Genomic DNA, 24,131 nt, shown 5'->3' on the forward strand with positions numbered 1-24,131 from the left:
CCCAAGTGGTAATCTAACCTGGATCTGAGGAAGGAATTAACTGAAGTAGAGAAAGGGAATTGATAGAATGTAAGAAACTATAGATTCCTGCCCATTTCTTACAAATAATATGTTAAGGGTAAAAGAGTATCATGTCCTATCACCTTTTAGTATGAATTTGGAAATACTCTACATTTTCTTTCTAGATTACCTTTTTCATTCCCATGGTTCCGGGTTTTGTTTGGTTTGTCTTCTTAGGTTCCATCTTTGTAGCTGTCTGACTTCTTTTAAATTGTCTGGGCTATCTTTTCTAACTGTCTGCTGGACATCTCAAATAGGACAGGCTAGTGTAGTCACTAGAAATGTTCACAAACATTTAGTTTCTGTCCTTCTGAGCACTTGAGGGAATTGCACTTCTCTCCCTTAGAAGTTAGATGTGGCCACGTGTCTTGCCTTGGCTATTGGAAGTGTAGGTGACATGTCACTTCTGGGTAAGTTTTAAGAACCAGCACACAACTATCACATCCCTGTCCCTCTGCCATAGTAATCGTGGATTACTGGATTCTTGAGTGACTGTGATAAGCATGTTGGAGAGGCAGCATGAATGAGAAATATACTTTTCTTGGGTTAAGCTATTGATATTTGGGGCTTATTTTTTTTTTTTTTTTTTATCATCATTTTATTGAGATATATTCACATACCACGCAGTCATACAAAACAAATTGTACTTTCGATTGTTTACAGTACCATTACATAGTTGTACATTCATCACCTAAATCAATCCCTGACACCTTCATTAGCACACACACAAAAATAACAAGAATAATAATTAGAGTGAAAAAGAGCAATTGAAGTAAAAAAGAACACTGGGTACCTTTGTCTGTTTGTTTGCTTCCCCTACTTTTCTACACATCCATCCATAAACTAGACAAAGTGGAGTTTGGTCCTTATGGCATTCCCAATCCCACTGTCACCCCTCATAAGCTACATTTTTATACAACTGTCTTCGAGATTCATGGGTTCTGGGTTGTAGTTTAATAGTTTCAGGTATCCACCACCAGCTACCCCAATTCTTTAGAACCTAAAAAAGGTTGTCTAAAGTGTGCGTAAGAGTGCCCACCAGAGTGATCTCTCGGCTCGTTTTGGAATCTCTCTGCCACTGAAGCTTATTTCATTTCCTTTCACATCCCCCTTTTGGTCAAGAAGATGTTCTCCATCCCACGATGCCGGGTCTACATTCCTCCCCGGGAGTCATATTCCACGTTGCCAGGGAGATTCACTTCCCTGGGTGTCTGATCCCACGTAGGGGGGAGGGCAGTGATTTCACCTTTCAAGTTGGCTTAGCCAGAGAGAGAGGGCCACATCTGAGCAACAAAGAGGCATTCAGGAGGAGACTCTTAGGCACAAATACAGGGAGGCCTAGCCTCTCCTTTGCAGCAACCGTCTTCCCAAGGGTAAAACTTATGGTAGAGGGCTCAACCCATCAAACCACCAGTCCCCTATGTCTGTGGTCATGTTAGCAACCATGAAGGTGGGGTAGGCAAATACCCCTGCATTCTCCACAGGCTCCTCAAGGGGGCACTACATCTTTTTTTTTTTTTTCCTTGTTTGTCTTTTTTCTTTTCTTTTTTTTTTTTTTTTAACTTTCCCTTCTTTTTTAAATCAACTGTATGAAAAAAAAAAAGTTAAAAAGAAAACAAACATACAATAAAAGAACATTTCAAAGAGACCATAACAAGGGAGTAAGAAAAAGACAACTAACCTAAGATAACTGCTTAACTTCCAACATGTTCCTACTTTACCCCAAGAAAGTTACATAATATAGCAACATTTCAGTGAACTTGTTCCTACTACATCCATCAGAAATTAACAGACCATAGTCATTTCTGGGCATCCCCAGAACGTTAAATAGCTTATCTGTTCTTCTTGGATTATTGTTCCCCCTTCCTTAATTGCTCTCTACTGCTAGTTCCCCTACATTCTACATTATAAACCATTTGTTTTACATTTTTCAAAGTTCACATTAGTGGTAGCATATAATATTTCTCTTTTTGTGCCTGGCTTATTTCGCTCAGCATTATGTCTTCAAGGTTCATCCATGTTGTCATATGTTTCACCAGATCGTTCCTTCTTACTGCCGCGTAGTATTCCATCGTGTGTATATACCACATTTTATTTATCCACTCATCTGTTGAAGGACATTTGGGTTGTTTCCATCTCTTGGCAATTGTGAATAATGCTGCTATGAACATTGGCGTGCAGATATCTGTTCGTGTCACTGCTTTCCGATCTTCCGGGTATATACCGAGAAGTGCAATCGCTGGATCGAATGGTAGCTCTATATCTAGTTTTCTAAGGAACTGCCAGACTGACTTCCAGAGTGGCTGAACCATTATACAGTCCCACCAACAGTGAATAAGAGTTCCAATTTCTCCACATCCCCTCCAGCATTTGTAGTTTCCTGTTTGTTTAATGGCAGCCATTCTAACCGGTGTTAGATGGTATCTCATTGTGGTCTTAATTTGCATCTCTCTAATAGCTAGTGAAGCTGAACATTTTTTCATGTGTTTCTTGGCCATTTGTATTTCCTCTTCAGAGAACTGTCTTTTCATATCTTTTGCCCATTTTATAATTGGGCTGTCTGTACTATTGTCATTGAGTTGTAGGATTTCTTTGTATATGCAAGATATCAGTCTTTTGTCAGATACATGGTTTCCAAAAATTTTTTCCCATTGAGTTGGCTGCCTCTTTACCTTTTTGAGAAATTCCTTTGAGGTGCAGAAACTTCTAAGCTTGAGGAGTTCCCATTTATCTATTTTCTCTTTTGTTGCTTGTGCTTTGGGTGTAAAGTCTAGGAAGTGGCCTCCTAATACAAGGTCTTGAAGATGTTTTCCTACATTATCTTCCAGGAGTTTTATGGTACTTTCTTTTATATTGAGATCTTTGGTCCATTTTGAGTTAATTTTTGTGTAGGGGGTGAGGTAGGGGTCCTCTTTCATTCTTTTGGATATGGATATCCAACTCTCCCAGCCCCATTTGTTGAAAAGACCATTATGGCTCAGTTCGGTGACTTTGGGGGCCTTATCAAAGATCAGTCGGCCATAGATCTGAGGGTCTATCTCTGAATTCTCAATTCGATTCCATTGATCTATATGTCTATCTTTGTGCCAGTACCATGCTGTTTTGGCAACTGTGGCTTTATAATAAGCTTCAAAGTCAGGGAGTGTAAGTCCTCCCACAACGTTTTTCTTTTTTAGAGTGTCTTTAGCAATTCGAGGCATCTTCCCTTTCCAAATAAATTTGATAACTAGCTTTTCCAAGTCTGCAAAGTAGGTTGTTGGAATTTTGATTGGGATTGCATTGAATCTGTAGATGAGTTTGGGTAGAATTGACATCTTAATGACATTTAGCCTTCCTATCCATGAACATGGAATATTTTTCCATCTTTTAAGGTCCCCTTCTATTTCTTTTAGTAGAGTTATGTAGTTTTCTTTGTATAGGTCTTTTACATCTTTGGTTAAGTTGATTCCTAGGTACTTGATTTTTTTAGTTGCTATTGAAAATGGTATCTTTTTCTTGAGTGTCTCTTCAGTTTGTTCATTTCTAGCATATAGAAACATTACTGACTTATGTGCATTAATCTTGTATCCTGCTACTTTGCTAAATTTGTTTATTAGCTCTAGTAGGTGTATCGTCGATTTCTCAGGGTTTTCTAGATATAAGATCATATCATCTGCAAACAATGACAGTTTTACTTCTTCTTTTCCAATTTGGATGCCTTTTATTTCTTTGTCTTGCCGGATTGCCCTGGCTAGCACTTCCAGCACAATGTTGAATAACAGTGGTGACAGCGGGCATCCTTGTCTTGTTCCTGATCTTAGAGGGAAGGCTTTCAGTCTCTCACCATTGAGTACTATGCTGGCTGTGGGTTTTTCATATATGCTCTTTATCATGTTGAGGAAGTTTCCTTCAATTCCTACCTTTTGAAGTGTTTTTATCAAAAAGGGATGTTGGATTTTGTCAAATGCTTTTTCAGCATCTATTGAGATGATCAATTGATTTTTCCCTTTCGAGTTTTTAATGTGTTGTAATACATTGATTGTTTTTCTTATGTTGAACCATCCTTGCATGCCTGGAATGAACCCCACTTGGTCATGGTGTATGATTTTTTTAATGTGTCTTTGGATTCGATTTGCAAGTATTTTGTTGAGGATTTTTGCATCTATATTCATTAGGGAGATTGGCTGGTAGTTTTCCTTTTTTGTAGCATCTTTGCCTGGTTTTGGTATTAGATTGATGTTAGCTTCATAAAATGAGTTAGGTAGTGTTCCATTTTTTTCAATGTTTTGAAAGAGTTTGAGTAAGATTGGTGTCAGTTCTTTCTGGAAAGTTTGGTAGAATTCCCCTGTGAAGCCATCTGGCCCTGGGCATTTATTTGTGGGAAGATTTTTGATGACTGATTGGATCTCTTTGCTTGTGATGGGTTGGTTGAGGTCTTCTATTTCTTCTCTGGTCAGTCTAGGTTGTTCATATGTTTCCAGGAAATTGTCCATTTCTTCTACATTATCCAGTTTGTTGCCATACAGTTGTTCATAATATCCTCTTATAATTTTTTTAATTTCTTCAGGATCTGCAGTTATGTCACCTTTTTCATTCATTATTTTGTTTATATGGGTCTTCTCTCTTTTTGATTTTGTCAGTCTAGCTAGGGGCTTGTCAGTCTTGTTGATCTTCTCAAAGAACCAACTTTTGGTGATATTTATTCTCTCTATTGTTTTTTTGTTCTCTATGTCATTTATTTCTGCTTTAATCCTTGTTATTTCTTTTCTTGTACTTGGTTTAGGATTGGTTTGCTGTTCATTTTCTAGCTTCTTCAGTTGATCCATTAGTTCTTTGATTTTGGCTCTTTCTTCCTTTTTAATATATGCGTTTAGTGCTATAAATTTCCCCCTTAGCACTGCTTTTGCTGCATCCCATAGGTTTTGGTATGTTGTGTTCTCATTTTCATTCGTCTCTATATATTTAGCAATTTCTCTTGCTATTTCTTCTTTAACCCACTGATTGTTTAGGAGTGTGTTGTTTAACCTCCAGGTATTTGTGAATTTTCTAAGTCTCTGATGGTTATTGACTTCTAATTGTATTCCATTGTGGTCAGAGAATGTGCTTTGAATAATTTCAATCTTTTTAAATTTATTGAGGCTTGTTTTATGTCCCAGCATATGATCTATTCTGGAGAAAGTTCCGTGAGCACTAGAAAAGTATGTGTATCCTGGTGATTTGGGATGTAATGTCCTGTAGATGTCTGTTAAATCTAATTCATTTATCAGATTGTTTAGGTTTTCAATTTCCTTATTGGTCTTCTGTCTGGTTGATCTATCTATAGGAGAGAGTGATGTGTTGAAGTCTCCCACAATTATTGTGGAAACATCAATTGCTTCCTTTAGTTTTTCCAGTGTTTCTCTCATGTATTTTGTGGCACGTTGATTGGGTGCATAGACATTTACGATTGTTATTTCTTCTTGCTGAATTGCCCCTTTTATTAGTATGTAGTGGCCTTCTTTGTCTCTCAAAACATCCCTGCATTTGAAGTCTATTTTATCTGAGATTAATATTGCTACACCTGCTTTCTTTTGGCTGTAGCTTGCATGAAATATTTTTTTCCATCCTTTCACTTTCAGTTTCTTTGTGTCCCTGTGTCTAAGATGAGTCTCTTGTATGCAACATATTGATGGTTCATTTTTTTTGATCCATTCTGCGAATCTATATCTTTTAATTGGGGAGTTTAATCCATTTACATTCAACGTTAAAACCGTGAAGGCATTTCTTGAATCGGCCATCTTATCCTTTGGATTATGTTTGCCATATTTTTCCCTCTCTCTATTAATATCCTTTATTGTACCCATACCGAATCTCTTTAGTACTGAACCTTTCTCCAGGTCTCTCTGTCCTGTCTTTGTTTCTCTGTCTGTAGGGCTCCCTTTAGTATCTCCAGTAGGGCAGGTCTCTTGTTAGCAAATTCTCTCAGCATTTCTTTGTCTGTGAAAAATTTAAGCTCTCCCTCAAATTTGAAGGAGAGCTTTGCTGGATAAAGTATTCTTGGCTGGAAATTCCTCTCACTCAGAATTTTAAATATATCGTGCCACTGCCTTCTCGCCTCCATGGTGGCTGCTGAGTAGTCACTACTTAGTCTTATGCTGTTTCCTTTGTATGTGGTGAATTGCTTTTCTCTTGCTGCTTTCAGAACTTGCTCCTTCTCTTCTATGTTTGACAGTGTGATCAGTATATGTCTCGGAGTGGGTTTTTTTGGATTTATTCTATTTGGAGTTCGCTGAGCATTTATGATTTGTGTATTTATGTTGTTTAGAAGATTTGGGAAGTTTTCCCCAACAATTTCTTTGAATACTCTTCCTAGACCTTCACCCTTTTCTTCCCCTTCTGGGACACCAATGAGTCTTATATTCGGACGTTTCATATTATCTATCATATCCCTGAGGTCCATTTCGAGTTTTTCAATTTTTTTCCCCATTCTTTCTTTTATGCTTTCATTTTCCATTCTGTCATCTTCCAGGTCACTGATTCGTTGTTCAACTTCCTCTAGTCTTGTACTATGAGTGTCCAGAATCTTTTTAATTTGGTCAACAGTTTCTTTAATTTCCATAAGATCATCCATTTTTTTATTTAGTCTTGCAATGTCTTCTTTATGCTCTTCTAGGGTCTTCTTGATTTCCTTCATATCCCGTACTAGGGTCTCATTGTTCATCTTTAGTTCTTTGAATAGCTGCTCTAGGTGCTGTGTCTCTTCTGGTCTTTTGATTTGGGTGCTTGGGCTTGGGTTATCCATATCGTCTGGTTTTTTCATATGCTTTATAATTTTCTGTTGTTTTTGGCCTCGTGGCATTTGCTGAACTTGATAGGGTTCTTTTAGGGTTTGTAGACCAGTTGAAGTCCTTATCTCTAATTTATCAGATCTACAGCTTCGTGGAGTACACTTTCTCTAACTAACCAGCAGGTGGCGTCCACGAGCCACCTGTTCTCCAGAAGCCAGATCTCCCCTGCTTAGCCTTTTTGGTGAGTGGGGGAGTGAGTCTTGTGGGGCCCAATTGGTGTACCAAGCTTGCGTGTGTAGTTGGTATTGCCTGCCCTGTATGTGGGGCGTGTTTCTGGGCAGTCGGGGAGGGGGGGGTGGCCCTAACAATCAAATCTCCCTGATGATCCTAGAGTTTTAAAGCTGCTGCAATAGTCTAATCCTTCAGTTCAGTCCTGCCACAGTTTGTCTCTGCCACTGACCCACAAGTCTTTGGTATTGGCGTATGGCTCCTGAGACTTGCAAGTGGGCCCCTCTTCCAGGCTGTGCACCCCGGGTCCTCTGTTGAGGGATGACTGTGCTATGTCACAGGTGAGTGCCGTCCCCCCAGGGCAGTTCTGGGCTGCTGGGCTGTGTTGGGAGGCTCCCAGTCTGCTCAAATGATGGCTGAATGGGGCTCTGTTAATTCACACTGCTCCCCCTTCCCAGCTCTGGGACATTCAGCTGAGGTTGCAGGGAAGGCTAATGTCCACGCCCAGTTTTGTGGTGTGTGCCTGTTATTTGAAGCACTTCCGTCACACTGGGTTGTCTGGGGCAGCTCTGGGCTATGGGGCTGGCGATGGGCAGGAGTGTTTCCTGTCCACCAGGATGGTGGCTGTGAGCGGACACCCCCCTTTTCTTGGGAAGTTGTGTTGTTTAGTGAATTTTCTCAGCCACTGGAATATTGCCTTTTGTCTCAGAGCTCTCTTAGTTCTGCTCTTGACTTGACGTGCCCAAATTTCAATTCTTTGAAGCTTTCTGTATTGAGCTTCTTAGAGTAATTGTTTTAGAAAAAGCAAAAAGGATTTAAAAAAAAAAAAAAAAAAAAAAAAACGGCCCTCCTCAGAGATCTAATGGGTTATTGAAATGCTAATAGACAAAGCAACCAGGGCCATTAAGGAAAGGTGCACAGGACAGAGAGATCAGCTTTGCTTCGGGATTTGCATATGCGCCTCAAGGCCTGATCTCCGCCCTTCCCCTTTCTGTGTTCACCAGAACTCGAAAAATCCTCTGCTTTTATTTTGGAGTTTTTCGTGTTGTTTTTTTTCTATGTCTGTCTCCTCTCTGCTGGGCTGGCTGCTCTCAGAGTCTCTGGTGTCTGGTCTCAGTCTATCTATGGTTGGAGTTTGAATCAGTAGAATGAGTTTCCGATAAGAGCAGCCACTGCAATTCTCCCTTCTCCTTCCCGGAGCTGACAGCCCCTCCTCCCCCGGGACTGAGCCTGGCAGGGAGGGGCGCGGGTCCCCTGGCCGCAAAAACTTACAGATTTCGCTGATCTCAGCAGTTCCACGTTTTCATGAGTGTTGTATGAAGTATGCCCAAAGACAGATTGCTCTGTGGTGTCCAGTCCACGCAGTTCCTGGCTTTTTACCTACTTTCCTGGAGGAGTAACTAAAACATACAGCTCACCAGTCTGCCATCTTGCCCCGCCCTCTGGGGCTTATTTTTAATGGCATCAAAGCTTGGCCTATCCTGACAAAAACTGGGTCCCCAAATCAAATTCACCAATTCCTCACCCTACTGCCACTTACACTAGCTCCTCTTTCAACCAACCAGACCAGAAATCTTCACACAGACCAGAAATCTTAGATTCACTTCTGACTCCTCTTGTTCTCGTGTGCAGTCAACTGCCATTTTACTTCCATGATCTCTTACATCCCTTTCTTCCTTTATATTCCCACTATCTTTACCCCAGGTCAGGAATGCATTTCCCATGGTGAGGAAGATGATGACAGACTCCCCCACACCTCTCTCTTCCAAACCCATATATGTCCACCAGATTAATTTTCCTAAAGGACAACACTGAACACATCACCACCTTGCACAGTATCCTTCAAATAACCCCCCAAATTCATGACTTAACCCACAAATGTGTATTTCCAAGAAGACTTTTTTTAAACAAAAACTCACAACTATATGTAATCTCTTCTTCCTTTTAGACCCCAAACTTTGTGTTTAGCTTTTTATGACACTTAGGTTATTCTGCCTTGTTTTACAGTCATATTTTAAATTATCTTTATTCCCATTATGAGGCTGTTATTTCTTTTAAAGCAATGTCTGGTTCACCCTTGTATCCCTAACACTAGCATGGCAGGTTTACATAGAATCAGCTCAATAAATACTTGTTTAATTGAATTTAAATGAAAATACCATTCTTTGGTCTTCTTAATTATACTTTTAACATGGATATAAGCAATGAATAGGATTAACTTCAAAGCTGAAATACAAGTGTGCCTTCTTTAAAGTCTTAAAATTATATTTTCTTGCTTAAGGAATGGGTTCTTGCAATAGAAAGCCCATCACCAGCATCACTTTTCTTCCCTTTGGCATTGGGTTCTCCTAATCATGGACAATAGTGATCAAATTTAATCTGATTATGTAACTAAAAACCACAGTTAGCAGGAACCTAAAATAAGTCATCTTGAGCAACCAGAGCAAATGAATGGAAATCAGAAAATAAAGAAGCATGAAAAAAGAACTTCACTTTCATTTCCCTATTGTGTCATATAAATGGGCTTATAGCATATCAAAAGCAATATTCTTTACAAACCATGTTCATTTTTCAAATGCTTTACCTTTAATGAGAGCCTGAAACTCTTTGTGCTTGACTGTCCCTCTCTGAAGATCAATCTTCAAGGTCATGAGGAGTACAAAGAGGAATTTGTGGTTTTCGTATAAGCCTCTAACCGAGTACGTAAAAACTTCATATGTCAAAAACTCAATAATATTTGTTATTCTCTTTTGAGGTAGTGGAGACTTTTCAGACCTACAATACATTTTAAAAATCAAAGAAATAAGAAGCAATTTCTGAAAGAGTAGAAATGCAAACAAAATTTTTAAGTTACTGCTTTGGGGTAAAGACAGCAAGGTCCCACCTGGCCATGGACTGGTCAAATAACTTCAGGAACTGGGCCAGTGAGGTCTGGTACATGATGTTGACCATGCTCATCTCTGTGATGAGGAAGTAGAGGATGCTTCCGCGGGTCGCCGCAGGCCGGAACTCCTCCTGAGCCGTGTTAATCTTGATCTCTGTTTCTGCAGCCACGTGTAGCTTTTCACTTACTTCAGCTGCTGTTTGCTTGGTGGTTCGGAGGACACCAATGAGAGATTCGTCATCTACCAAGGAACCTAAAAAGCAAACAGAAAGATTGTAGAATACAAGACAGAAAAGCCCCTAAGCGGGAAGCATCACTTCTAATACAGTCCTGTTAATTTTCAACCCGACTTCTTCAGAGTCCACAGGGTAGGGGAGTGGAATCTCAAGGGTTCTTAAGGCACCTCTAAAGGCTTCTATCCAACTACCACCCAAAGCCTAAATCCCTTTAAACATTCCAATTACCCTCCTCTCTGCCTAACAATTGCCTGCAAAAGGGGATTCTTCAGGCAGCCCACATGATGGGTCATCAAATGTCTGAAAACAATAATTCTGTCTCCGATCAACTCCCTGTGATTTGAACTGTTCCTTATGTGCCATGGCTTGCACCTCCTTTAGCATCTTGCTGGTTCTCTTCGAAGTGTCACCAGCTTGTTCATCCAGCTGTCATGGGATGAGCTGATACAAAAGTTACACACTTCTATGGCTTTAGTAGAACAGTCCTTGCCACTGAGAGCCCTGGCTCCTGTTACGTCTCTAACAAGAGTAAATTGAGGTACAGTGTCTTACCAGCTACCAGACAGCCTTAGGGAAGAAAAACCCTAATTTTATTTTTAGTTTTAGCTTTCATTATGGCTTTAAATAGAAATAATGCATGTTTATCCCAATAACTTCATTTTTGAGATGTGGAAGGACACTCTGGGTATGCCGAGTATACAGGTGGCCATATCTTCACCTAGCAGTGCTCTGTTCTACCCTAGGGTTCCAGATGGCAGATGAGTACTAAAGGGAGGCTCTGAGTTATCTCAAGGTCATGCTATGTCTACTATGCAAGTCCAAATTGAGATTAACCACACAGGAAGGAGATTTTGACCTGATATACTCTTGGCAGGATAGGGAAGGAACCCCTAGATCTCCATGTTATTTAGAAAGCCCAGAGGCATCCTAAATGGCTGGAAGTCACTGGAACAAGAGAGAGATAACTTCATCAGCAGAAGCAGGACAATTAAAGGAAGAGCTAGAGACTGTTGTGAGAGTGACCCATAATATACTACTGAGAGAGGAGGTAAGTAGTTTTTTTTTTAATCCAAGGATTAAAGTGACATTGGGAAATATTTGTTATTACACTGCTAATAAATGACAGAATTTAGTTTGCTGTGATTTGCCTACTACAAAACAAAGTAATGCTTGTTGATTTTATGCTCTTTGGATAAAATTTTCTTTTCTTATATTAAAGAGAGAATACAGCCCAAAATTGGGGTGGGTGTGATGATTTGGCTGCCCAGAGAATAATCTATCCCTGATTTCTTATTGCGAGATCAAGTCAAGAAGAGAGTGAGCTGGGCCTTTGGTGCCTCTGACAAAGATTACATACGTCACAACACAACACATTTGGCAACTGAATTTCAATTCCAAAAGAAAGAGTCAACCTAAAAAAAAGAAAAACATAGATTGAGCACATTAGTTTCCTTTGGGCAAGCAAATTAGCCTATTGTGAGTTATCCAGCTCTATTGTGAGACCTTATTTTTCTCAGGAGAGAGCAATTACATCAAAGAAAACTGTGTTATTCTCAAACGCTCAGTCTCTTGTTCTAATTCAAAAATCAAATTCTCTGCAGTCCCCCTCTTTAATGCCTAGATGGAAATTGCCTCACTTGTTTTTGCATTGATGACTTGACTATTTCCTAACATTTGTAATCATGAAGTCTTTTAAAAGAATTTACAAGGAATCATTCAGAATCTGTTACTTTGATTACTTCTTAATAACACAATACCTTTTGTAGCACTTAATTTATAGAGGAGGTTATCTTCAAGTTCTTTCATCTTCCGCTTATTAAAAGTAACATCTTCCAAAAGTTTAACCCTCTCAGACTCTAACTCCTGTTGTTAAGAAACAAAAAATAACATCAGAACTGTAATTACCAGTTATTATTATTAGCAGATCCACCTCACCAGTGTTTGTTATCAAATAAAAAATATTTAAACAAAATTGCCTTTCAAATGACAGAAGAAATTACTATCATTATCCAAATCTATTTGTATTTCTGTTTCTCTGGATACTTTAAAAAAATTATGTACACTAGCATTCAATTTCCATAGCACTTGTTCTGGCATGCATGAGAAGAATTTGCTAAAATCATTTTGTCCAATGGCCTCCAGCTCTGAGCTCTAAGTTTAATAATAGTGTCCCATGCTCTTGGCCCTGTTCCCAGGCTGCTCTGTGAGAAAGGCTAGCTTTATTTGTAGTCAGAAATGATGGGAAAAAAGAGGCATTAATACCAAGAAACCAAGAGGCTACTCAGACCAAATGTGAGCTCTTGATTTAGGATCTGCCTATAGCAACATGCAATACCTTGTATGGCACAGTTAGTTGCAATATGAATCCATTCTCCATTGTATTTGCATCTCCTTATACTGGAGGGGCTAGATTGGGTGTTTGGAAGATACATTTTTTACATAAATTATATATTTTTAAAAATTACATTTTGAAAAAATTTCATACTTTCAAAAAATTCAAAGGCTAGTAAAATGAACTTTCATATACTTTTCATCTACATTCACCAATTAATCATTTGTTTTATCACTTTCTATGTAAACTTACCATTATTATTTCTGAATCATTTGCAGATGTCATGATTTTTGGCCCCTAAATACTTCAGCAAAGTTCCTAAGAACTAGGACATTCTCTTACATAATCATATCAGTTCCCAAATTCAGGAAATCTGACATTGAAATAGTATTCTTTAACATCGTCTAAATTCAAATAGTCTCAATAACATCCTTTATAGCAATTTTTTTTTTCTGGCCCAATACAAAATCACAATTGTACTTAGAATTATGTTAAAAGAATGTGTTTTCAAAATATTTATTTGAGGAAGTTTCTTGAAAAACTGCTTCTGAAATCCCTTCACTTTCAGAAAGTCTTCATAAATCAATTAGACAATCAAAGCCACAACACAGCATTTCTGTATACATCTACTATGGCTTGTATTGGAATCTCCTGTATATTATTTCCCTCCAAGTGGATTCCGTGTATCTAGAGGGCAGGCACTTGTCCTGTTCATTTGTGTATTCTTGACAGCATTCATCTTGAGGCTTTGCAGAGAAGAGTCTCAAACCCATAAATATTCATTAAATTGAAGTGTGCTGAATTTAGTTCAACTCCTTTATTTTACATTTGGGGAAAGTGAGAACCCAGAAATATTAACTCTGAATAATCCCCAAATAACACACACAGCTAGTTTCTGGCAGAGATAGGCCTAATACCCTTGTTCTTCAACTCCAAGACTAGTGTTACTGCTATTGTACTAGCAGATTTGCAGAGTTAGATGGGTGTTGATGAAGATCATGGTTGTATTTGCAGGGAAAGAGCTAATGCATTATTCTCATTAAAATGATTACCTCTGGGTGGAAGTACAAGGACAAAAGGAAATTACATTAGCGTCTGTTACAACATGATGTAGAAAAATAGGCATCATGGTACTGGGGAAACTTGCTAAGTTTTCAGCATGACCTGTAAAACTTCTCTAGGAGGCTTGGCATGGTGGAAAATCCATGTGCTATTATAGGTAAGACCTTTATTTTCTCTGGGCCTCCAGGACTGTTAGGAGGATTAAACATAATGTAGCAGGATGCCCTTCTGCATATTAAATGTGCATTTTGTTTTCTCCAACAAGAGAGGTGCCAGAAAAGTCCCCTTGGAACCACAACAAGAAAGAAAGGTTGGTATGAGCATCTTAGAACATGTCTTGAACAGGAAGCTTAGGCCTCAGAAGAGAGGTATGGGCCTTCTGGAGACATGGAGGTAGCCTACCTTAGAGATAGGAATGGCCTTCCTGTTAGTGCAGGTGAGTACAGCCTGCACAGAGGATCTTAACCAGGGAAGAATCATCTCAGAATAGACTGACAGCTGTGGAAGCGGGACTGACTTCCTTTCAGTATTGCATAAACCCAAGGTTGTTTTGTTGGAAACTGCTAACAGCAGTCAAAGCTGGGGCTGTGCCCCTTTTACTCCACCAGGCTGGTGGCCTTTCAAGGTTGTGCCCCTCTACTAACTAGTTAGGATTGTACTTACCATTTTTCCGATATTTTCTATTTCTTTGGTGTCTGTAGCATTTCTCTTTCCATTTTTGAATGTTCTTTCCTCCATGTTTGTGGCCATCTATTTATATCTCTTTCCTTTTCCTCCTCTTCCTGCCAATTCCTCTTTTGTCGTTCTTTTTCTGACCATCCCATTTTCTGCCTCTAACCTTGCCTTTCCTTTGAACCCTTAATACTAAATTTAATTATACTTAAGGAAATATAAACTTTCTAATATTTTATACAAATATATTTTATGCATGGAGATTTATACATGAAATGTAATTTTTTGAGTTTATTTTTTAAATGTTTAATCTGGTATCAGTTTCTCAAAATCTTCCACTCTTAAGTTGTTCTTTGTTTTATTAGAGTCCTCAATTACACTTAATTAACAAGGAGTGATTACCTGTTTCTCTGTTAGAATTACTCTCCTTAGTAACTGATTCTCAAGTCCTTTCATTGTGACAGTAAAATCAATGACAGATGTTTTAGCATTGATCTCAGGTGTAAAGGCAGGGTTTGGTAACTTTGTAGTAATATAAAGCTTAAATGAATCCATGATATCACATTCCTTATCACCAACTTTCACCTACATCAATTCAAATATAAAATTAAAATCAGTTTAAAAGACAGCACAAGGAATTTGGCAAAGCATTTACCAATGGTGAATTGTGAAGGAAAGTTGTAAAATCTAAGTCACTGATCTTAAATAATCAAGTCTCTTCATTTAGAATAATTTCGATTTGTAGCCCTCCTGAAGATGATTTTTTGCCACAATACCAAGAAAATTAAATGAAAATTCATTCAAAACAAATGGTGTATAAAGGAAAACTCAGACATATCTAAGATCTGACTTTAAAATTTCAGTAAATATGTTTATTCGTATTTATCAACTCATCAGTTGCATGTAGTACAAGAGCTGCAATTTTTTTTTCACTTGAGGAAATCATTTCCTACTATAAAAACTTGAAATGTTTATAGGAATTATTAGTTCTTTTTGTGTTTCATAGGCATATATGAAGCATATTTGACAACAGAAAGAGTTAATGCAATTTTCAGAGGAAAGAAGCCCACATTTTTTACTTTTCAGCGAGATAACATTTGTATTAAACATTAATAGTTGTAGTATATTGAAAAGCAACTTGTTTTTGCTACCCAAAAATCACGTGAAAATTACATTTACAAATGAATTAAATTTTTACTAAATCTTAACCATGTATGTGGTTGAACACCACACAATTAAGACTGTAACATTCTCTAGTACCATGACTTCCCATTGCAGATAAGAAGCTGGAGTCTTTCACAAGATCTTTAGGTATGGAGATTCTACAACCTCCTTTGACATGTTAAATATGGCACATAAAAGTGTTCACATTATGAAGGAAAATTTTCTAAATAAATCTCCCTTTTTAATGAGAAAATTTGCATTCTTTACTTAAGCACTGATAGTCATGAAATTAAGTTATCTTAAGCAAACAAACGCAATCTGAAATGCTGCCATTCATCAAGAAACCAGATCGAAGAAGCCTGAAGGTAGAGAATAACAACAATTAAAAAAGAAGCACTCATACTGAAAACAATTCATGTTATCACCAACAATCAGGAACAGATCCCATGGCTTCCAGCAAAGTCAATGAGTTTAGACTGAAAGTTAATAAAGAGAGAAATGAACAAATCAATGTCTATAGACTTTACTAAAATACTGTTTTCTCTAGAGGGAAAATCCAGGTTTCCTTATTTATATATTTATCTGGTTTGCAAAGCCTATTTTCTTAGAGTTGCATATGTGTGTGTATGTGTGTGTGTAGCACTAAGGTGTTATTATTATGACCAGTGTGTTTCCTTAATATATTATTTAGTTTCATCTAAATAGCTCCTCTTACCAAAATATTGTTCTCTCTTGTGTTTTTTTATATACCATAAAAAAATAAAAGGTAATACTGCATATCAGTCTGGAAATCTTTTTTTCCCAGTGTACCAAATACTACCATGAAGGAAAGTGCCTTCACTGCTATGCTCAAAAAGATAAGTAGATGTCACCATTGTTCTTTTCTTTTTTACAAAATTCACCTTGAAAGCGGTGCCTGATGTAATGAAATTCTTTTCTAATACATTATCCAGAGCTGGATCCAGCTCCTCACGAATGTCCTCGATGAGAAGGGGTCTGCCCAAGGAAAGGCTGTCTTCCAAGTGTGTGCGGAAATATTTATGGTTCAGAGATGTCACCTAAAAATACAGAGCTGATTAGTATATAAATGTTAACAAAGAATGCACCCATTACTAAGTGGAAATCAAGGGATCTGTTGGGCAATGTAGGAAGTCTTACTTATAAAAATAAAAGTAACAAGCAAAAAATAACTTTGAAAACTTGGTAAATAATGATTGTGTTGAAGCACTGGATGCGTGAATGGGGTCTCTGATCCACAGAGGGGAATCAAGTGGCAGTCCCTGGATGGACTCTCAGGTGCTGCTCCTAACAGAAGAGCAGTAATTAAGGATTGATCCATTTAAGCCTACGCAGCAACAATCACTCAGAGAAAGCAAAGTAACATGCATATTTGTGATATTCATTTATCTTCTTAGGCCATCTAGAAGTAAGAGATAAATAAGAAAATAAACAGAAGAGTGTCAGAAATGATATATCGAGTCAAACCAAGGGTTCATTCATGTGTTCTGTCTCTTACAGTGGCACAATGGAAGAACATGATAGATAATTTCTGTAAGTCAACCTAAAAGGTTATATATTTACTTTATTCTACACTTTTAGAAATTAGAATTCTGAATGCCTGGTAGGTTTCTCCATGTTTATATCAATGTTCATTATTAGTTAGAACAGATATTCTGGGCTGGTTGATCTTTGCATGAGCCAATTCTATGATCCTTCTTCCTTCTGTCTAACCATGAGGATCCCCAAAGGCTCAGTTCTCAGCTCTCTGTTCTCTCCTCATAGTCTAGCCCCTGAATTCAACTACTACCTTTCTGCTATTGCAGGTGCTGACCTTCCTTAAGAGATAAGAAGAATCCACTGGGAGAGCAGGTGAGTAGAGGGTAGAATTAAAAAATCTCTCTCATTCATTATGAACAAAAGGTGGAATTAAAAAATTAAATGTCTTCTTTTGTCCTGTCTTGATTTAAAAAGAAATAACTAAAATAAATCCTGATGAGAAGAAAGTTGTTTCCCTAGATGGACAGCTTTATTTGTGCAAATGATGTGCTGTGAAAGGCCTTACTATGAGTTGATAAGAAAAAATGAATCTAAACAAAGAGATTTAAATAGCTCATTAACCAAGATGAGACAAGGTATCAATAAAACAAAATTTAATTGTCTTTCTCTATTTTCCAAGGGATAGACTCCCTATTTTTATAATTTCTTTCTAAAGAAATAATGATTTCATATTGTCAGTTTATTTAAGATTATTTTTATACACCCAAAATATCTTTTATAAGCTTGAAAAGTATCTTGGGGTCATAATTTCAGGTTTAATTCACTTGCATTTTTTTTTTTTTTTGTATAACAACACTATGTGGTTGCCAACGCCAGAGCCTGAGTCATCTGTACAGATGCTCTGGGGTGGGTCTTTACAAAGTGGTCAGTGAATTCCTGATATGGAGACATGGTGAACACATTCTCTTTCTAGAAGTCAGAGCTGTAGGTCTTGGAGATGAATCAAAGTTAGGCTACACAAAGCTGCCATGGTGAAACACAGCCCTGCACATAAAAAGTATGTTTTGTTTTTCATTTGTTTGTGTTCGTCCACATGCTAAAAGACAAAGCTATGACCAAGAAAAACAGTAGTGGTCATGGCCAAGAGAGGCAGGAGCATGCTTTGAGCTAAGGATGTCCAGGCAAGGTTGTGAGAATAAGATGAGCAGGGAATCAAAAGCCAGGGGAGTCAGGAGGAACAAAGGGAGGGACAAGCTATGGTTGAGCTAGATCCAGGGGTGTTTCAGTGCATTTCATTTGCACACTTCTGTGAATGAGGCTCCTTAAGAACTTTTGTGGGAATGGATTCCATTTTCTTAACACTTCCCCTCCCTTTAGACTCTCCCTGACCCCTTCTAGGATTTCTCTGAGTTTTCAAAGCAAACATGGAATTGTGCATTGTGTTCTGGAGGATTAATGAGGTGGGGTATCCCAGGTGTGATGAGCAGTATCCTCTTGCCTGAGAAGCCCATGACACATTTGGGGCTATCAAAAATCCTGGTAGCTCAGCTACATGTCTGATGACCCATGGGGTGCAGTGGTGGACAAAGGCAGGTGAATAAAAGGTCCTATGGGCTAAATCAGGGGGAACTTTACATACGGTAGTTCACAAGTATATTTTAAAACAGAAGAATAGCAACCATGCTAAATTCACTTAAGTCTAATGGCTTGTGTTCTAGTTTGCTAATGCTGCCAGAATGCAAAACACCAGAGACGGATCGGCTTTTATAAAAGGGGGTTTATTTGGTTAGACAGTTACAGTCTTATGGCCATAAAGTGTCCAAGGTAACACATCAACAATCAGGTACCTTCACTGGAAGATGGCCAATGGCGTCCAGAAAACCTCTCTTAGCTGGGAAAGCATGTGGCTGGCGTCTGCTCCAAAGTTCTGGTTTCAAAATGGCTTTCTCTCAGGACGTTCCTCTCTAGGCTGCAGTTCCTCAAAAATGTCATTCTCAGTTGCACTTGGGGTATTTGTCCTCTCTTAGCTTCTCTGGAGCAAGAGTCTGCTTTTAACGGCAGTCTTTAAACTGTCTCTCATCTGCAACTCCTGTGCTCTCTTCAAAGTGTCCTTCTTGGTTGTAGCTGCTCCTCAAAACATCACTCAAAGCTGCACTGAGTTCTTTCTGTTATGTCAGCTCCTTTATATGGCTCCACTGATCAACTTAGACCCACCCCGAATGGGCGGAGCAACACCTCCATGGAAATTATCCAATCAGAGTCATCACCCACAGCTGGGTGGGGTGCATTCCAAAGAAACACTCAAAGAATTACAATCTAATCAACACCGATAATGTCTGCCCACACAAGATTACATCAAAGATAATGGCGTTTGGGGGACACAATATATTCAAACTGGCACAGCTTGTCTCTAGATTCTTTTGGATTTTCTATATACATAATCATGATGTCTGCAAATAATGACAGTTCTGTTTGTTCCTCTCCAACTGTATGTCTTTTATTTTTCTCTTTCCTTATTACACTGGCTAGGACCTCAGTATAATACAATGTCATCTCATTCCCCATCTAAGAGGAAATCTTTCGATATTTCACCATTAAATATGATGTCTGCTGCAGCTTTTTTGTAAATATACTTTATCCAATTAAGGAAAAATTCCCCTATTCTTGTTTTGCTGGAAGTATTAACAGGAATGGGTATTGAATTTTACTAAGTGCTTTCTCTTCATTTATCAAGGTGACCCATGTGATTTTTCTGTTCTTTTTTTATAATGGCAACACACTTTATTGATTCATTTAAATTCAATAAATATAGGAATTTTACTCCAATAAGAGCTGTGCATAAAATATTCAGATGGGTAAAACCATAAACCTGGCCATCAAGAAGTTTATGATATAGTAGAGATAAAATACAAATGAGCAAAGAACAATAATTCAAGATAGACTCTAAGTCCACAACAGAAGTACAAACAAGATGTTGTGAGGATTCAGGACAGGCTACATTAAGCTGGAGACACAGAAAAGTCTTGATGAAAGTTGTATTAGATGTGGGCTTGATTTTCATTTGGAATGTAAGTGGAGTAGCCAGCAGAGGGGAGAAAGATATTCTGGTAAGTATAATAGTATAAGCAAAGTAATTAGTATAAGCAAAGTAATGGTATAAGCAAAAATATGGAGGCAGGAGGCTTAGAACCCTTGACACAGTGTATAGGAAACAATAAATAGACAATATGAGTAGTTAAATTGAAATATCAATGGGAACTAGATCCTCAAGGGATCCATGAAGGTTGGAATCCTGACCTTGCCTTCCCCCCTCTAAAATGAACCCTTATTAGACCCCAACCTCAAAACTGCACTCTAGTATGCTACGCAGTAAAATGCACATGAGCTAAGTTGGCACAAATGGCCTTGAATGGAAGGATCACAAAGTTCTAATTTTGCTGCTTTCCTATAAGCCAAACCCAAGCCCAAGAACCAAAGCCACATCAACATTTGCAGAAACAATAGAGCCGGGGAAACAGAGAGACGCAGAGGGAGAACCTAACAGCGCACAAAGAGAAAATAATCAGAGCCTTTGCCCCAGGCTGCTGTTACGAAAATTAAGGATGTAATTAGCAAATATTTATCACAGAGGTGATTATTTTATGACTGGAAGATTCCATTGAAATTTTGGGGAAATTTCATGATTTCAAGATTATTTTCCCATGCACCAAATGGTACATACCTGCAAATCATTTTCTTTTTCCTTTGATTTTATCCAAGTTTTGCCTTGTGTTTGTGGATCTATCAAGAGTGGGTATCTGGTGGCTTTTGTCACAATAATGCCATTCTGAATTGAGAGATCATCTCCTGGTAAACCCTGCAGCCCCCATTCACCAATCTGAATAACAGAAAACAGATATGGCGATTTAAAGGAGACCAAGAATACTTTCAATAGTAATTAAAAGTATTACAATTTAAAATAATTTTTAAATGGACATATTTATCCCTTTGAAACTATGCAACTGGTACCTAGAGAAAAGCAAAACAGATTTCTAAATGTGTACTGAAGAACAATAAGTTTTTAAAAAATTTATAGTCCAGCGAATCCTTTTTTTTAATAACCCAAGACTAAGTTTAGCCTTTTACATTGTATTTTCATACTTAGGAGGAAATGTTATAAGTTGATTGTATATTGAACCTGATATGGGGATTCTGAAGCATGATTGCTGAGCATTCAGGGAACATAGAGGCTTAAAATATGGTAGTATATGGGGGTGTGGGGCAGGATTCTGATTGGCTGGAGCTAGTGGATATAATGAATATAATAAAATGAGAAGAAGATAAGCTCCAAGGGACAAGCTTCTGAGACTTCCCCTTCCTGCCCTTTGGTTCTCTTAAATGGGGTATGGGTGATTACAGAGCAGGAGGCAGAGGAATTAGATTAGATGAGATATATTGGCAGGAACTCAACAACGAAGTTTTCGTGAATATTTCCTTCCCCAAATTAAAAGTGGATTGTTAACTTCCCTCAATGTGGTCACTGAAATCACCCAGGAACCAATGAGCCGACCTTTATGAAGTTATCCCTGGACCTCCAAAAGGGCTCAGTGCATTACCAATTTATAATCTATTCCCTGTAAGGACAAGTTCAGTATTGCTTGAATTGGAAAGGATTAACTTTAAAATTTTAAATATAGAAAGCATGAAAGTAATAGCATACCATCTCTAAGGAAGCAGCAACTGGGGGGGCATATTTACCAATCTGACAAGCAGCTCATGAGTACAAAACTGCCTGGAAAGCATTTAAGACCACAAGAGTTCTTTAAGATAGACTGAAAAGCATAGTGGCATCAAATTCCCAGCAAAATGGTTTGTATACTCAGAGGCACTGAATGTTATTCAGTGATACCAGAAGAACACAAAAAATGATGGGTAATGATCAAAAGCAGGTTAATACCAGGACTTCTGACCTAAATAAGGCCTATATTTGCTTAAACTGTTTGAGAGAATATGTGACTCAACAGGAGGAGTGCAAATAAGGGAGGGTTATAAGAGCTCAGTATCAGCAAGCCTATAACTCACGAATGCTCTTAATTCATAGCAGTGCGATTGGTTTTACTTTGAAAGCAAGATTTCTTAAAACATAAAGGAACTTGAATACCACAAAGAAAATCATTTTTTGTAACTCTTAAGCATCTTAAAAATAATCTTTTCAACTAGACGATAAAAGAAAAATTGATTTCATAGTAAGTGAGAAATAAAATGAGACTGAAATTCAATAATATCATTAGGAAAACTAAAACTTACTGTTGGAGGATCCACCAACACTGAAATAAGATTCAAGTTTTCAGTGAAAGGAATTTTCCGTGCTTTCAACTCTGTCTCCCATTGATCTTTAAGCAAAAGGTTCCTAAATATCTGGTTGAAAGGACCAAGGTAGGAAAGGAATCCAGTGCACAGCAGAATATCACCTACGAGTCTGTTAAGAAAAAACACACAAGACCCCTCCCCAAAGTGAATCACCCAACACATTTTAAGCTACTCTATTAAGTAGTTTGAAAGGCCACGGTGCAATTTTTTTTTGCCACTAGACGAAACCCTTCTTTGCTCCCTGCTTAACACTTGATAACCATGCATGGAGAGACCTAATGGTCAGGAGCAAGGAAGAAGGCCCCCTACTGAAGAGAAGGCTTCCTAATGGAAGCCGACAGATCCAAAGCCTTCCCATCTCAAGCCTCATTGGGTTCAGATTAGTCTTTGTATTAAACTATTTTTCTCCTCCACTCCCCACCCCAATTTCTGTCCGTTCTCCTAATCCTCTCTTTTTTCCCTCTCTATATGCTCTCTGAGGCCACCAGCTGACACTAGTAAATGGAATCCTTGCCATTGATGTACACTTTCAATATCACTGAAGTAAAGAGACCTGGTGCATGTATTTATACAGCTTTGGCAAAGCAAAACATCAGAAGCACTCTCATACTGAAAACTTACACTGCCGATCCAAAACTGGGATTAAAAACATTTCAGGAAATTTTCTTCTTTCCCTTTTTCACTGAGAGTGTGTGATTTAAGCTGTAAACACTTTCTTAGAGGATGGGGTTCAGAGATTTAGATACAGAAATGAAGGAGCAAAGCACTTCCTCGTGGAAATTGGCTTTTTTGTTCTCCAGTGTCACAAAGAGAAAGCGTTTTGGGTGATGACTAATTAAGAAGGAAAGCAAGTATAAAGAAGAATAAAATTCAGACCTATTAATCTGAGCTTTGAACTCTTTACTTTGCTGAGTCCATCGGACTTTCTCTCCACTCAGTCCATCGATAAGAGTAGACGCTGCTTGCATCTTTTTCCGGCACATATCGGCATCATTAAGCAAATCCTACATCATAAAGGGATAGTGTCTCAAAGAACTTTTTAAGTGCTTAATCAAACATCCATTATTTTCACACATTAAAAAATACATAAAGGAATTTCTTAATTTCCAAAATAAAAATACAGTGAATAAAGCTTTACATTTAAACTCTGATAATTCACTGACATATATCATAACTAGTTATTTTAGATTATGAAATTTCAAGGAAGCACTTTGGTAAGAGATAATCCAAATAACATATATTAAAATAGCACTTTAAAAATATTTTCAAAACAGAATCAAATCAAGAAAATATACCATTTTAAGTCTTGGGTTTAACAATAATCCTGAGTTATCTGAGGCCTAAAAAGCATTGTTTTTCAGAAAAATTCCTCATAACCACTAGTGTACTGCAGCCAAGCTTCTTCCAGCTCATGAGAGCCAATTGTTAAATTTTCAGAAAATCTGTGAACCAGTTGTAAACACAGCTATTATTTAAAAATATAATTACAGGTAATAAATCCTCCAAACTTGTCACTTCCTAATTATTTACCACATTTTACTACTATCTTGAGGTTCAGTCCACTGTATCTGCATGGTGGAGGCACATCATTTTTCAACTCTGCATTCAGTTACACCATATTAGTAGCTTGAAATTTAGAGTGATGGGAGTATTTACACCATGGAAATCAGCAAACACTACTAATGAGGGCTCCCTTCCCCCGTTGAAAGCCAGTTGTTGAACATCTGGCAGTCCACCCCAGTTTACAATCTACCCCCTGAGGTGGTATTAGAAATACCTGTTTTATAGACAAAGTTAAGCCACTTGCCCTATATTACACAATTAAGAAGTGGCTGAGCTCCATCTCAAAAGCAGTTTTCTAACTCCAAAATCAGTACTCTTTAAATTACATCACAGCTGAC

General features: G+C 38.0%; 1 protein-coding gene across 2 annotated transcripts in view; it reads right to left on the reverse strand.

Moving 5' to 3' along the window:
• Nucleotides 1–24,131, reverse strand: part of DNAH8 (dynein axonemal heavy chain 8) — a 323,187-nt gene that overhangs the window by 83,282 nt on the left and 215,774 nt on the right. For both annotated transcript variants that reach the window (XM_037842901.1, XM_037842900.1), the window contains 8 exons: nt 23,107–23,234; nt 22,168–22,339; nt 20,603–20,758; nt 16,287–16,442; nt 14,623–14,805; nt 11,912–12,017; nt 9,919–10,171; nt 9,619–9,809 (listed from right to left, as the gene is read on the reverse strand). In XM_037842901.1, the coding sequence (XP_037698829.1) occupies nt 9,619–9,809; nt 9,919–10,171; nt 11,912–12,017; nt 14,623–14,805; nt 16,287–16,442; nt 20,603–20,758; nt 22,168–22,339; nt 23,107–23,234 (1,345 nt within the window). The remainder of the gene's footprint in view (nt 1–9,618; nt 9,810–9,918; nt 10,172–11,911; nt 12,018–14,622; nt 14,806–16,286; nt 16,443–20,602; nt 20,759–22,167; nt 22,340–23,106; nt 23,235–24,131) is intronic.

The sequence above is a fragment of the Choloepus didactylus genome, chromosome 7, assembly GCF_015220235.1.
Source record: "Choloepus didactylus isolate mChoDid1 chromosome 7, mChoDid1.pri, whole genome shotgun sequence".
NCBI lineage: Eukaryota > Metazoa > Chordata > Mammalia > Pilosa > Megalonychidae > Choloepus > Choloepus didactylus.